Source organism: Rhamphochromis sp. 'chilingali' (genome assembly GCF_963969265.1).
Source record: "Rhamphochromis sp. 'chilingali' genome assembly, chromosome: 7".
NCBI classification, from domain to species: Eukaryota; Metazoa; Chordata; class Actinopteri; order Cichliformes; family Cichlidae; genus Rhamphochromis; species Rhamphochromis sp. 'chilingali'.
The window spans coordinates 39,489,670-39,503,164 of NC_137934.1; the positions used below are offsets into that span (position 1 = coordinate 39,489,670).

General features: G+C 43.3%; 2 protein-coding genes across 2 annotated transcripts; both read right to left on the minus strand.

The window, feature by feature from the left end:
• Positions 1-357: 357 nt before the first annotated feature.
• Positions 358-3,141, minus strand: LOC308399613 (serine/threonine-protein kinase pim-2-like). The gene is made up of 9 exons (XM_080886975.1): positions 2,970-3,141; positions 2,689-2,868; positions 2,254-2,442; positions 1,894-1,988; positions 1,761-1,808; positions 1,231-1,452; positions 969-1,149; positions 703-879; positions 358-613 (listed from the first exon to the last, which is right to left on the minus strand). Exons 1-9 carry the CDS (start codon positions 3,040-3,042, stop codon positions 522-524), a joined length of 1,257 nt encoding a protein of 418 aa, XP_080743101.1. The 5' UTR covers positions 3,043-3,141; the 3' UTR covers positions 358-521.
• Positions 3,142-10,035: 6,894 nt separating this feature from the next.
• On the minus strand, positions 10,036-12,568 carry LOC308399997 (serine/threonine-protein kinase pim-2-like; the record flags this gene model as incomplete). The annotated part of the gene is made up of 9 exons (XM_080887456.1): positions 10,036-10,151; positions 10,241-10,417; positions 10,507-10,687; positions 10,769-10,990; positions 11,299-11,346; positions 11,432-11,526; positions 11,792-11,980; positions 12,227-12,406; positions 12,508-12,568. 9 exons carry the CDS (start codon positions 12,566-12,568, stop codon positions 10,060-10,062), a joined length of 1,245 nt encoding a protein of 414 aa, XP_080743582.1. The 3' UTR covers positions 10,036-10,059.
• Positions 12,569-13,495: the final 927 nt, after the last annotated feature.

Below are 13,495 nucleotides of genomic sequence, written 5' to 3' on the forward strand. Positions count from 1 at the left end.
GTTTAAGGTCCACATCTTGGTGTCAGTATTTTCAGTTTCGTGTCCTCCCTGCTCGCTAATTGTCTTCAGCTGTGTTCCCCGTGTGTTCCCACTTCTCTCATTACCTTCTGTGTATTTATGTCAGAGTGTCCCTTTGTTCTGTGTTGCGTCGTCCCTCTAGGTTGTGTGCATTTACCGTGTCTTCCCAGCGCCTCAGCTTTAGTTGCTCCCAGGTTAGTTATTGTATGGCTTCTTATGTTCCTGTTAATAAAGACCTGCCTTTGAGGTCATCACCGTGTGTCTAGAGCCGTGCATTTGGGTCCTCTCTTGCCTTCACACAGCCGCCGCTTGACACTATATTTAGATGAAGGTCAGATGGAGGTCTCAGACTGCTTGCTGCTGGATTGGAAAAGAAAACACCAAAAAAGAGCCACGTGACAGCAACTGCAACATTGCTACTAAATTTGAAAAGTGACTTGTTGATGACTTGTGATGTGTTGGAGCTTTTGCTCCATAACCTTTTAGTTCATGGTGCGCAGAAATCATTTGAGCCACATGTGATTCCGAAGATCCTCCAGGGTGAAGCGGTCCTTGTAGTGCTTCCTCAGACACCCCGTCAAAAAATCCCTGCATTCTTTACAGAAATGAAATACTCTTGTTAAAGTTATCCACAAAGTTATTTCACCTTTCTTATATCAACAGCCCTTTTGGCAGAAATCTTACTGTTTGAAATGTCAGCTAAAATCGGTGGGTTTTGGTTGATGATCTTGTAGTCGCAGTCAAATGGTAACTTGTTGTGTAACAGCTGGTACATCACAACACCCAGCTGCCAGGCTGTAGTATATTCTGCAGAGCAGAAGCCGTACATGAACCACTCTGGACTATTGTAGATCCTGGTTCCTAAAACACAAAGATAAGAAGAATTAATGGGGAGGGAACATGATGTGGAGACAGTTCATGACAGCACAACGCTGTGGCTGAAAACATACCTGCGTTCCTCCTGAACCTTTGTCCCGGAGTAAACGTGACTCCACAGCCAAAATCGATGTATCGCACTCGGGGTTCCTCCGAAGATGTTTCAATTAGAATGTTGTGTGGTTTAATATCTCGGTGGAAAACCCCCTTGTTATCCATCGTAATGGCTGCGTCAACTAGTTGCTTCATTATGACCTAAAAGAAAGGAAGCCATATTTGGAGCACAGGACATTCTCTATGAAAAACTGCTGTAAGCTCCAAATGCTCGTCACTTACCTTAACATGTGTCTCTGACAGAGGTTTATCTGTAGTTTTGAGGTAATTGTCTAAGTCCATGCAATTTTCTGGTTTCTCAAAAACCATAATAAGCTCATCTTCCAGATCAAACCAGTCAAGTAGAAGTGGGGTTATACTGCTTTCCGTATCGTGTGGTCCAGCCCCAACTTGTATCAGTAGCGCCACCTCCAGGGGAACATCAGTACTTTTCCCATTCCAATCCTTCAGAAGGAAAGTTACTTCAGGTCAGTATTCAGAATTTCAACAAAAGTAGCTATCAGCGTACAGACAGTTTTGAAATAGTCACAAAATGACCTGATCTTTAAAAAGCATTCTTTCCACTGAAACATGTCAGTTTAAACAATAAGGTGACCCACTGTTCATAGAATTCGACCATATTTCCTGACGATTTCACACACAACTGTGAGACCAGTCTGGTTCATGCACGGAGGAAATACGTGCCTTATGCTTGATGCCTGAGAAGGCCTGAAATAATATAAATACCTGCTGGAATAAGAAAAGACGCTTACCATTGTTGTGCGCGCAAGTCTGCGCTGTTGAACATGTTTGATTGCCACCTGCATTAAAGACATTTTCTGGGTTAGAGAAGTACAAACAGGAATAAACTGAAGATCTGTGAAATGCAAATGTAAGAAGCCATACTGGAAAACTGTCTTTTATGCGTATTCCAGAAAACACGGTGGCAAAGCCTCCATGACCCAGCACCTCCAGCTCTTGATATTTTTCCAGGAAGTCTTCTGCAGACACACAGGAAAAACATACAGGTTATGACTTGTTACACAGAAAACAGCTGGCACAGTCCTATAGAGCTTTGTTATAACATTTCTATTAATTGGTAAATAGCAGCTACATTTTAGCAGATTAGTAGGTAGGTAACGTCACTACTGCCCAGAGTGTCTCTTATTGTCGATTGGTCCCACAGGAATCAAACCCAATCTCAAACCCCAGGACAAATTCTAAAGGATCTTGTGATCCAGCTCAGAAATATTGCCATTATCTTACCTTTTCTGTCAGTGCCGGATATCCTCGGTGAGTCACATGTTTCAGAGGGTTCCTGGGTGGGACTCTCCTCTGGGCTCGTTGTCCTGCTTTTTTTGCTGGATGGTCCCTCAGATTCGTCACTAGTGCTCTTCCGTTTGTTGCTCCTCTTAATTATACTAGAGTCGCTTGAAGGCACTATGAGAAGGCCAACTAAAATGGAAAAAGTAGTTTGACTTTAAGCATTTTCAGTCCAACTCTGTGTGTCAACTGCTTTCTACTGACTTTCTAAGGTCTGGCAATTGTGCATTAAAGCAATAACTGCACACTGAAAATCAACACAAAGAAGGCTAAATGAACCAACTACAAAGTTAAAGACCGTTAAGTACACAGTTAAAGTCACAAAATAAACTACATAGCCAAGATAATGTCACAGCTAAAACAGGTCTTATCACTTACATTTCAAACTGGATTCCCCAGAAACAAAGTGGCTGGGACCCGGTTTTGGACCTCCACTGCTTTTGCTTTTTTTGGGGGATTTGTCCAGTCTTTCAGGTAAGTCCCTTCTCTTTCTTCCCTCTATTCTTCCATCTGGAGTCATCTTCACCAGTGTGGAGATGCAAGGCTCTGTTTGGTGTCCTGAAATCAACAAAAGATGATTTTGTTTAAGTCAAATTCAGTTGCCTCAAATAAAAACCCAGAAGCATGCATAATTACCATATGAATCCCATTTGACTTACCTAGAGGGTTATTCAGATCCACAGGACGTGGTGCAGTATAAGTTGGCCAAGACTTTGACATTGTGTGATTCATTTAGGTTAATTTAGTTTCAGGATTTCACTCTTCACTCTGCAAAGATGCAATGAGCTGTGTGTGAGAACTATGATCTTTAGTGTCTTATAACAATGTCTTATAACAACGAGGTGATGACATCACAAGATTTTGGAATTCTTGGTTTCCATAGCTACAGAACATCAGCCTGGGCTAGGCAGTAGTTTCTGGTGAAGGCAAAGTTCTGTAAAGATTTATTTAGGGGTGCAATATTGCAAAAACTGTAGCGCAGCTGCATAAATGCATGTTTATAGAGGGCTGCTTCAAGGTGGGAACTGTGCTTCTACAACAAAGGCCATAAAACTAGTTAGGAACAAGCAATGGATATTATAGATAATATTGTAGCTATTATACCAACAAGAAGGACTCTCTTTGGGCAGCATTTACTTGTAAGGCAGTAGTGAAGGCTAATGGATAGCTTTGCAGGCTAAAAGCTAGCAGCACAGGTTAAGTCAAAATTCACTTGATTTCAGTTTTATTTACAGCACCAAATCACAAAAACAGTTGCCTAAAGGTGCTGGAATGTGTTGACTGATCTATAAATCGTATCTGTGCGCATTATTGTGACTAGTTACTCACTAAATGTATGAGCAGTATTGGATGTAATGCATAATAAAATTATGCGTTACTGTGATGAGGTTATATTTTTCAAGGTTCAAAGGCTATAGAAAGAAAGCACGTGTAGCCCAGTGAATTTGAACTTCCACAGTTATTCTTTTTCCTTTCCTGCCTAATGTATTTTCTTATAATTTCTCAATAATTTATTTGCTCTGTTTTACCTAACCTCCGACTGTCTTGGTGAGTGTTGTGGAAGTTAGTATTGTTAGCTGATGTAACAAGCATGGTACCTGCTTCCCAACTCTATCGGTGTGGGGTTTTTTTCTTTTTTTCTTTAATCGCTGGTTGTTCATATTTATGTTCCACTTGTATACCTCATCTGTTTGTATGTTGTATACTCACTGATTGTTCAATAAAGTTCTTGTTAAAATTACACACATATATATATATATTAGGGGTGCAACAATACACAAAATTCACGGTTCGGTTCGATACTTTGGTGTCACGGTTCGATATTTTTTCGATACAAAAAAAATGTTCATGCCTTTTTAATTTGTCATTTATTAAAATTATGAATATATATTTTAACTCAAAAGTACAGTTTTTAAATTTAACCCTAACCCTTGTGCGTGTTTTTTATTTTGACAGCGAATGCGCACCTGCGGACCACTTATGTGCAGCCCTGGTTATTTAGCTCATCATATCGCAGCCACAGAAATTCTTTTGTCCATGAAACCATAAAGCTGCACTTTCTTTTTGCCTTATAGTCTGATTTGTCATAACTTCTCCGTTTTGTGGTAAGCTTTTCTTTGGCTGTCACTTCTTCACCCTGACCTGTCTTATTTGGCTCAGCAGAACTAAAATATATATCCTGCTGCTTTTACACACGCACTCACATAACGCTCAGCGATTCTCTGCGCGATCAACCTCTCACATGTTTAAGCTGCAGGAGATTTCACTTGTCATGTTTGCGTAGTAAGCTAACGATTAATAAGACGATGTCAGAGGAATTGGTGCACAAATTATCATCACTCACCAATCAGTGCTGTCGCTCTCTATACATAGTTCGTGCGATTGCAAAGTGAAAGCAAAAAACAAGCGCAAATTCAAACGCGATTTCAATATGTCACATATTGACAGTATATAAGTATTGTCTTGAGCACTGTTAGTGCCAACATATATAAATGGCAAAATAAAATAAAAATACTTCATGAATATCTCATAATTGTATATATTTGTGCATTTGAGCTGAGCATTGAGCGGGGACTTTTCACTATCGATCGATTATGATCAATGACAGTGAACCTGAGCACCTCCCCTACCTTTGGTGTGCGCTCACGCAGCTTGTAGAAAAAGTTTAGTGTGGAAGAAGTGGAGAAGGTGGAGCTGAAAAGCTGACATAAAACAATTAAAACTAAAAATGGGTGCAGCAAAATGTGTCGATTTAACCGCCATGTTAGCTGTCAGTGCTGCTGCACCAGCAGCAAGCGGTAACAACTAGTGACAACCAGTGAGAACCAGCAACAACCGGTAACCAAGCCTCACAGTCAAATATTGTTTGAAACAGATACTTGGATTTCAAATAATTTAGAACTGATACTACCATTTATGTGATGCTCCTCTTCTATCCAAATCACCTGAAAGGCAACAAAAAAGATTCTCTATCCCTGGTGATTGCTGCAACCAGCAGCACAGCAGTGAAAAAAAAGCAGTGATCATTTGTATGTAAACAACACATGAGTTATTGGATGTGATCGCTACAGGTTATCACATCCAATATGGCAACAGCTCTTGAGCAATGTGTGCATGACATGACAAAGGTTAATAAGAGGCCTAACATTGTAGAGGGAAGCCAAAGTGTTTGAGGAGAACTCGGAAAGACACAGGCCATCGCCATGGACTCAACCAAAAAGGATGAATGCATGTTGTGTGCATGCTGCATACCTATGTGTTCAAAGTAAAACGTGTGTACTGAACAGAGCATTTGCCATCCAGAAGCATTTATTGTATTTGTAATCATGCTTTTGTATCATATTTTATGAAGAAGACTAGTCAGTTGGCAATATGCCGAGGACATCAATGGGCTTACTGAGTGTATCACAGACTACATAACTTTCTGCACCGACTCCATTGTTCCAGCTCAGACTGTTCATTGTTACCCAAATAACAAGCCGTGGGTGACTAAGGACATCAAAGCCCTCCTCAACAACAAGAAGAGGGCTTTCAGAGGGGGCAACAAAGAGGAGGTGAGGAAGGTCCAGGTGTTACTAAAGGACAAGATCAGAGAGGCTAAGGACAATTACAGGAGGAAGCTGGAGTGGAAACTCCAGCAGAACAGCATGAGAGAGGTGTGGAGGGGCATGAAGACCATCACTGGATTCAGGCCAACCAACAGCAGGGGAGCTGAGGGAGGTGAGAATAGAGCCGACGAGTTGAATCTGTTTTTCAATAGATTCGACACCACAGTGTCTGCTCCCACCCCCACAACCTCACCTGCAGTCAGCCTGGAATCCAGAGCCCCACCACTGTGCCAGCCTCTCTCTTCACATGTTGCCTCCTGTGAGATTCCTGACACCCCTCCCCCACCCATCACCTTCACTCAATACCAGGTTGAGATGCAAATGAGGAGACTTCACTCAGGCAAGTCTGCTGGACCAGACGGAGTGAGTCCCCTTGTCCTCAAGACCTGTGCCCCCCACCTGTGTGGAGTCTTTCATAAACTGTTTATGCTGAGTCTGAGTCTGCAGAGGGTCCCGGTGATGTGGAAGACATCATGCCTCGTCCCTGTACCAAAGACGCCTCGTCCCAGTGGCCCCCAGGATTACAGGCCCGTGGCACTGACCTCCCACATCATGAAGACCCTGGAAAGGCTCATCCTGGACCAGCTGCGACCCATAGTAAGACCACATCTGGATCCCCTTCAGTTCGCTTATCAGCCTCGTCTCGGAACAGAGGACGCCATCATCTACCTGCTCAATCGTGTCTACACCCATCTGGACCAGCCGGCGAGCACTGTGAGGGTCATGTTTTTTGACTTTTCCAGTGCTTTCAACACCATCAGGCCGACCCTCCTGGGTGATAAGTTAGCAGCGATGCAGGTGGATGCTTCTCTGGTGTCCTGGATTGTTGATTACCTGACAGGAAGACCACAATATGTACGTCTCCCACAGTGTGTGTCTGACAAGGTGATTAGCAACACAGGGGCACCACAGGGGACTGTCCTCTCCCCCTTCCTCTTCACCCTCTACACCACAGACTTCAGCCACTGCACAGAGACCTGCCATCTTCAGAAGTTTTCTGATGACTCTGCGGTGGTTGGATGCATCAGCAGGGATGATGAGACAGAGTACCGGGCTGTGGTCGACTCCTTTGTCACGTGGTGTGAGCAGAATCATCTGCAGCTCAACGTGGCAAAGACCAAGGAACTGATCGTGGACTTCAGGAAGACCAGGAAACACTTGACCCCTGTTTCAATCCAGGGGGTCAGTGTTGACATTGTGGAGGACTATAAATACCTTGGAGTACACATTGACAATAAACTGGACTGGGCTAAAAACACCACAGCACTTTACAGGAAGGGCCAGAGTCGTCTCTATTTTTTGAGGCGACTGAGGTCCTTCAACATCTGCCAGAAAATGCTGAGGATTTTCTATGAGTCTGTTGTGGCCAGTGCGATCCTCTATGCTGTTGCATGCTGGGGGAGCAGGCTGAGGGTCGCAGATGCCAACAGACTTAATAAACTGATCCGTAAGGCCAGCAATGTTGTGGGGATGGAGCTGGACTCCCTCAAGGTGGTGTCGGAGAGGCGGATGCTGTCCAAGATAAAGACAATGTTGGATAACACCTCCCACCCACTCCATGACATGTTGGTCAGTCACAGGAGCTCGTTCAGTGAGAGACTGAGATTACCGAAAAGCACCACTGAACGACACAGGAAATCATTCCTGCCTGTGGCCATCTCCCTGTACAACGCATCCACTTAACACACTGTTTGCTGCTACAGCTACACATGTTTCTTTTCCAAATATTTATTTATAAGTGACTTATGTATGTATGTATGTATATATATGTATATATTGTACTATTCTTAGTTAGCGTATTGTCTGTCTTGTCTTAATGTTGGTTTAAAATGGAGCACTGTAACAAAAAATAATTTCCCCCAGGGATCAATAAAGTATTCTGATTCTGATTCTGATTCTGACCTGTTGTCATCTTCTCTCTGCTCTGATTCCCAAATGTGGTCAAACATTAATATATAGTTTTTTATACACAAGTACTTGGAGAAACAAAGGTTTCTGGGGCAATGTGCTCATTTAAAGGCACATATAGGGCTAAGGGCTCAGTTCAAACACAGTGGGTTGTGGGGATTAATCCAGCTCCGACAAGTCTCAGGCGGATCTTACCGCTAGCAGCCCAGGAATAAAGCCCCCGAAGATCTGCCTCTTTCCGAAGACGACGGAGCAGGACAACAAAGCCGGCTCTCTTCCCCCGCTTCCTCCGACGAGGCCTCTGAAGCAAAATTGAGCTGACCGGCAAGAGTGGAGGTGAACCGGGTGCTGCGTCGCGCTCAAGCGGCGGTGGGAAAACAACGTCGTATCGTTGACTCTGAAAGTTATCCATAGCAGATTTGATCGGCAGTAACGCATGGCGATCATAAATCCGAAGGGAGATGACATCGGACAAAGCTGTAGCAAGAACACTTGCATAACATATGAAGTAAACAAACACACGGACGGAGGCAGCGGCACAGCCAAACACAGGCGCCATCTTGCTTCTTGGGACAACAACAGTAATGAAAAAATCACACAAAATATGACTCTTTTTTTTTTTTTTTAATAGTTTTTAACTTAAAATGGCACCAAATAGTATACCCCCAAAGCAAACCTTTCGGTATGCCAACATTTCTTCAGCTATTTTCAGGGCAGGGTCGGATGATGATGAGCTACAATAAAATGCATCATGGCCTCACTTCAATTCAATTCAATTCAATTCAAGGGTCGCGGGGGGCGCTGGAGCCTATCCCAGCTGTCATAGGGCGAGAGGCGGGGTACACCCTGGACAGGTCGCCAGTCTGTCGCAGGGCCAACACACAGGGACAGACAACCATTCGCACTCACATTCACACCTAATGGCAATTTGGATTATCCAATTAACCTATCCCCACAAGCTGCATGTCTTTGGATGGTGGGAGGAAGCCGGAGTACCCGGAGGGAACCCACGCAAACACGGGGAGAACATGCAAACTCCACACAGAAAGACCCCGGCCTGATGTTGGAATTGAACTCAGGACCTTCTTGCTGTGCGGCAACAGTGCTAACCACTGTGCCACCGTGCTGCCCAATTCAATTCAATTCAATTGTATTTATATAGCGCCAAATCACAACAAAAGTCGCCTCAAGGCACTTCATAGATACAGAGAAAAACCCAACAATCATATGACCCCCTTTGAGCAAGCACTTTGGCGACAGTGGGAAGGAAAAACTCCCTTTTAACAGGAAGAAACCTCCGGCAGAACCAGGCTCAGGGAGGGGCGGCCATCTGCTGCGACCGGTTGGGGTGAGAGAAGGAAGACAGGATAAAGACATGCTGTGGAAGAGAGACAGAGGTTAATAACAGATATACACTACATTTTCATCAATGACATTTTTCATAAAGCAAGCCTACAAAAGCCTATATGTCATGGTCCTGGGTCATTTTGACCCAGTGTTCTTAGTTTTCCTGTAGTTTTGTATTTTGTTCCTTATGTCCATTGGATTGGTTGGTTTGGTATTTGGATTCCCCCTGTGTCCATGTTTTTATTGTGGTGTTTGTTCTGGTACCGTGTTCCCATCCTTTGTGTTCTGTGTTCTCCTCATCCCCCCATATTCATCCTTCTTCTCTGCCTCTCTCTCTCTGTGCTCATCTCTGTGTACTGTGTTGTGTTTAAGGTCCACATCTTGGTGTCAGTATTTTCAGTTTCGTGTCCTCCCTGCTCGCTAATTGTCTTCAGCTGTGTTCCCCGTGTGTTCCCACTTCTCTCATTACCTTCTGTGTATTTATGTCAGAGTGTCCCTTTGTTCTGTGTTGCGTCGTCCCTCTAGGTTGTGTGCATTTACCGTGTCTTCCCAGCGCCTCAGCTTTAGTTGCTCCCAGGTTAGTTATTGTATGGCTTCTTATGTTCCTGTTAATAAAGACCTGCCTTTGAGGTCATCACCGTGTGTCTAGAGCCGTGCATTTGGGTCCTCTCTTGCCTTCACACAGCCGCCGCTTGACACTATATTTAGATGAAGGTCAGATGGAGGTCTCAGACTGCTTGCTGCTGGATTGGAAAAGAAAACACCAAAAAAGAGCCACGTGACAGCAACTGCAACATTGCTACTACATTTGAAAAGTGACTTGTTGATGACTTGTGATGTGTTGGAGCTTTTGCTCCATAACCTTTTAGTTCATGGTGCGCAGAAATCATTTGAGCCACATGTGATTCCGAAGATCCTCCAGGGTGAAGCGGTCCTTGTAGTGCTTCCTCAGACACCCCGTCAAAAAATCCCTGCATTCTTTACAGAAATGAAATACTCTTGTTAAAGTTATCCACAAAGTTATTTCACCTTTCTTATATCAACAGCCCTTTTGGCAGAAATCTTACTGTTTGAAATGTCAGCTAAAATCGGTGGGTTTTGGTTGATGATCTTGTAGTCGCAGTCAAATGGTAACTTGTTGTGTAACAGCTGGTACATCACAACACCCAGCTGCCAGGCTGTAGTATATTCTGCAGAGCAGAAGCCGTACATGAACCACTCTGGACTATTGTAGATCCTGGTTCCTAAAACACAAAGATAAGAAGAATTAATGGGGAGGGAACATGATGTGGAGACAGTTCATGACAGCACAACGCTGTGGCTGAAAACATACCTGCGTTCCTCCTGAACCTTTGTCCCGGAGTAAACGTGACTCCACAGCCAAAATCGATGTATCGCACTCGGGGTTCCTCCGAAGATGTTTCAATTAGAATGTTGTGTGGTTTAATATCTCGGTGGAAAACCCCCTTGTTATCCATCGTAATGGCTGCGTCAACTAGTTGCTTCATTATGACCTAAAAGAAAGGAAGCCATATTTGGAGCACAGGACATTCTCTATGAAAAACTGCTGTAAGCTCCAAATGCTCGTCACTTACCTTAACATGTGTCTCTGACAGAGGTTTATCTGTAGTTTTGAGGTAATTGTCTAAGTCCATGCAATTTTCTGGTTTCTCAAAAACCATAATAAGCTCATCTTCCAGATCAAACCAGTCAAGTAGAAGTGGGGTTATACTGCTTTCCGTATCGTGTGGTCCAGCCCCAACTTGTATCAGTAGCGCCACCTCCAGGGGAACATCAGTACTTTTCCCATTCCAATCCTTCAGAAGGAAAGTTACTTCAGGTCAGTATTCAGAATTTCAACAAAAGTAGCTATCAGCGTACAGACAGTTTTGAAATAGTCACAAAATGACCTGATCTTTAAAAAGCATTCTTTCCACTGAAACATGTCAGTTTAAACAATAAGGTGACCCACTGTTCATAGAATTCGACCATATTTCCTGACGATTTCACACACAACTGTGAGACCAGTCTGGTTCATGCACGGAGGAAATACGTGCCTTATGCTTGATGCCTGAGAAGGCCTGAAATAATATAAATACCTGCTGGAATAAGAAAAGACGCTTACCATTGTTGTGCGCGCAAGTCTGCGCTGTTGAACATGTTTGATTGCCACCTGCATTAAAGACATTTTCTGGGTTAGAGAAGTACAAACAGGAATAAACTGAAGATCTGTGAAATGCAAATGTAAGAAGCCATACTGGAAAACTGTCTTTTATGCGTATTCCAGAAAACACGGTGGCAAAGCCTCCATGACCCAGCACCTCCAGCTCTTGATATTTTTCCAGGAAGTCTTCTGCAGACACACAGGAAAAACATACAGGTTATGACTTGTTACACAGAAAACAGCTGGTACAGTCCTATAGAGCTTTGCTATAACATTTCTATTAATTGGTAAATAGCAGCTACATTTTAGCAGATTAGTAGGTAGGTAACGTCACTACTGCCCAGAGTGTCTCTTATTGTCGATTGGTCCCACAGGAATCAAACCCAATCTCAAACCCCAGGACAAATTCTAAAGGATCTTGTGATCCAGCTCAGAAATATTGCCATTATCTTACCTTTTCTGTCAGTGCCGGATATCCTCGGTGAGTCACATGTTTCAGAGGGTTCCTGGGTGGGACTCTCCTCTGGGCTTGTTGTCCTGCTTTTTTTGCTGGATGGTCCCTCAGATTCGTCACTAGTGCTCTTCCGTTTGTTGCTCCTCTTAATTATACTAGAGTCGCTTGAAGGCACTATGAGAAGGCCAACTAAAATGGAAAAAGTAGTTTGACTTTAAGCATTTTCAGTCCAACTCTGTGTGTCAACTGCTTTCTACTGACTTTCTAAGGTCTGGCAATCGTGCATTAAAGCAATAACTGCACACTGAAAATCAACACAAAGAAGGCTAAATGAACCAACTACAAAGTTAAAGACCGTTAAGTACACAGTTAAAGTCACAAAATAAACTACATAGCCAAGATAATGTCACAGCTAAAACAGGTCTTATCACTTACATTTCAAACTGGATTCCCCAGAAACAAAGTGGCTGGGACCCGGTTTTGGACCTCCACTGCTTTTGCTTTTTTTGGGGGATTTGTCCAGTCTTTCAGATAAGTCCCTTCTCTTTCTTCCCTCTATTCTTCCATCTGGAGTCATCTTCACCAGTGTGGAGATGCAAGGCTCTGTTTGGTGTCCTGAAATCAACAAAAGATGATTTTGTTTAAGTCAAATTCAGTTGCCTCAAATAAAAACCCAGAAGCATGCATAATTACCATATGAATCCCATTTGACTTACCTAGAGGGTTATTCAGATCCACAGGACGTGGTGCAGTATAAGTTGGCCAAGACTTTGACATTGTGTGATTCATTTAGGTTAATTTAGTTTCAGGATTTCACTCTTCACTCTGCAAAGATGCAATGAGCTGTGTGTGAGAACTATGATCTTTAGTGTCTTATAACAATGTCTTATAACAACGAGGTGATGACATCACAAGATTTTGGAATTCTTGGTTTCCATAGCTACAGAACATCAGCCTGGGCTAGGCAGTAGTTTCTGGTGAAGGCAAAGTTCTGTAAAGATTTATTTAGGGGTGCAATATTGCAAAAACTGTAGCGCAGCTGCATAAATGCATGTTTATAGAGGGCTGCTTCAAGGTGGGAACTGTGCTTCTACAACAAAGGCCATAAAACTAGTTAGGAACAAGCAATGGATATTATAGATAATATTGTTGTTAGGATGCCTGGGTCGTTGACCTTGGGGTTTTGAGTTTATTATATTATTTATACTTTCTAGTCTTTGGTTTCTTTGAGTTCTGTCTTATAGTTTATGTCTCTGTCTTCTCTAGCTGCTCTGTCTCCCCTGTCAGCTGTATCCCCTTGTCTAGTTCGCGTCTCTGTGTGTCCTTAGTGGCTATATCCCCGTCTCCAGTCAGTGTCTGTGTCTGCCCTGGTCCCACGTCTCTGTTCCCTCTGTTGCAGTGCGTGCGAGTCTGTGTCTTTGTTCAGTCTGTTTTATGTGTTTCCTGTTTTACTTTGAAAGTCCATGTCTGATGTTAATGTGTCTGATTTGCCCCAGCTGTGTTTCCCTCCTGTTACCCATTCCCTGATTGCTCCCTCTGTGTATTTAAGCCCTGTGTTCCTCTGTGTCCGTGTCGCGATCTACCGTTTAGTTTGCTGTGTGTTTTGCCCATCCACCGGTGTTAGTTTATTTTGACTTTTTTTCCAGTTATGTTATGTTTGCGTTCAGCATTAAAGCTGTTTTGGTTTAAGTTCTGTCTCCGGAG

What these genes read in the sequence shown, in the direction of transcription:
- LOC308399613 (XM_080886975.1), bottom strand. Translation starts at nt 3,042, where the DNA reads ATGAATCACACAATGTCAAAGTCTTGGCCAACTTATACTGCACCACGT. An exon ending in GGATCTGAATAACCCTCTAG is followed by an intron (nt 2,869 to 2,969) that starts GTAAGTCAAATG and finishes TGTTGATTTCAG; the next exon opens with GACACCAAACAGAGCCTTGC. An exon ending in GCATAAAAGACAGTTTTCCA is followed by an intron (nt 1,809 to 1,893) that starts GTATGGCTTCTT and finishes TCTTTAATGCAG; the next exon opens with GTGGCAATCAAACATGTTCA.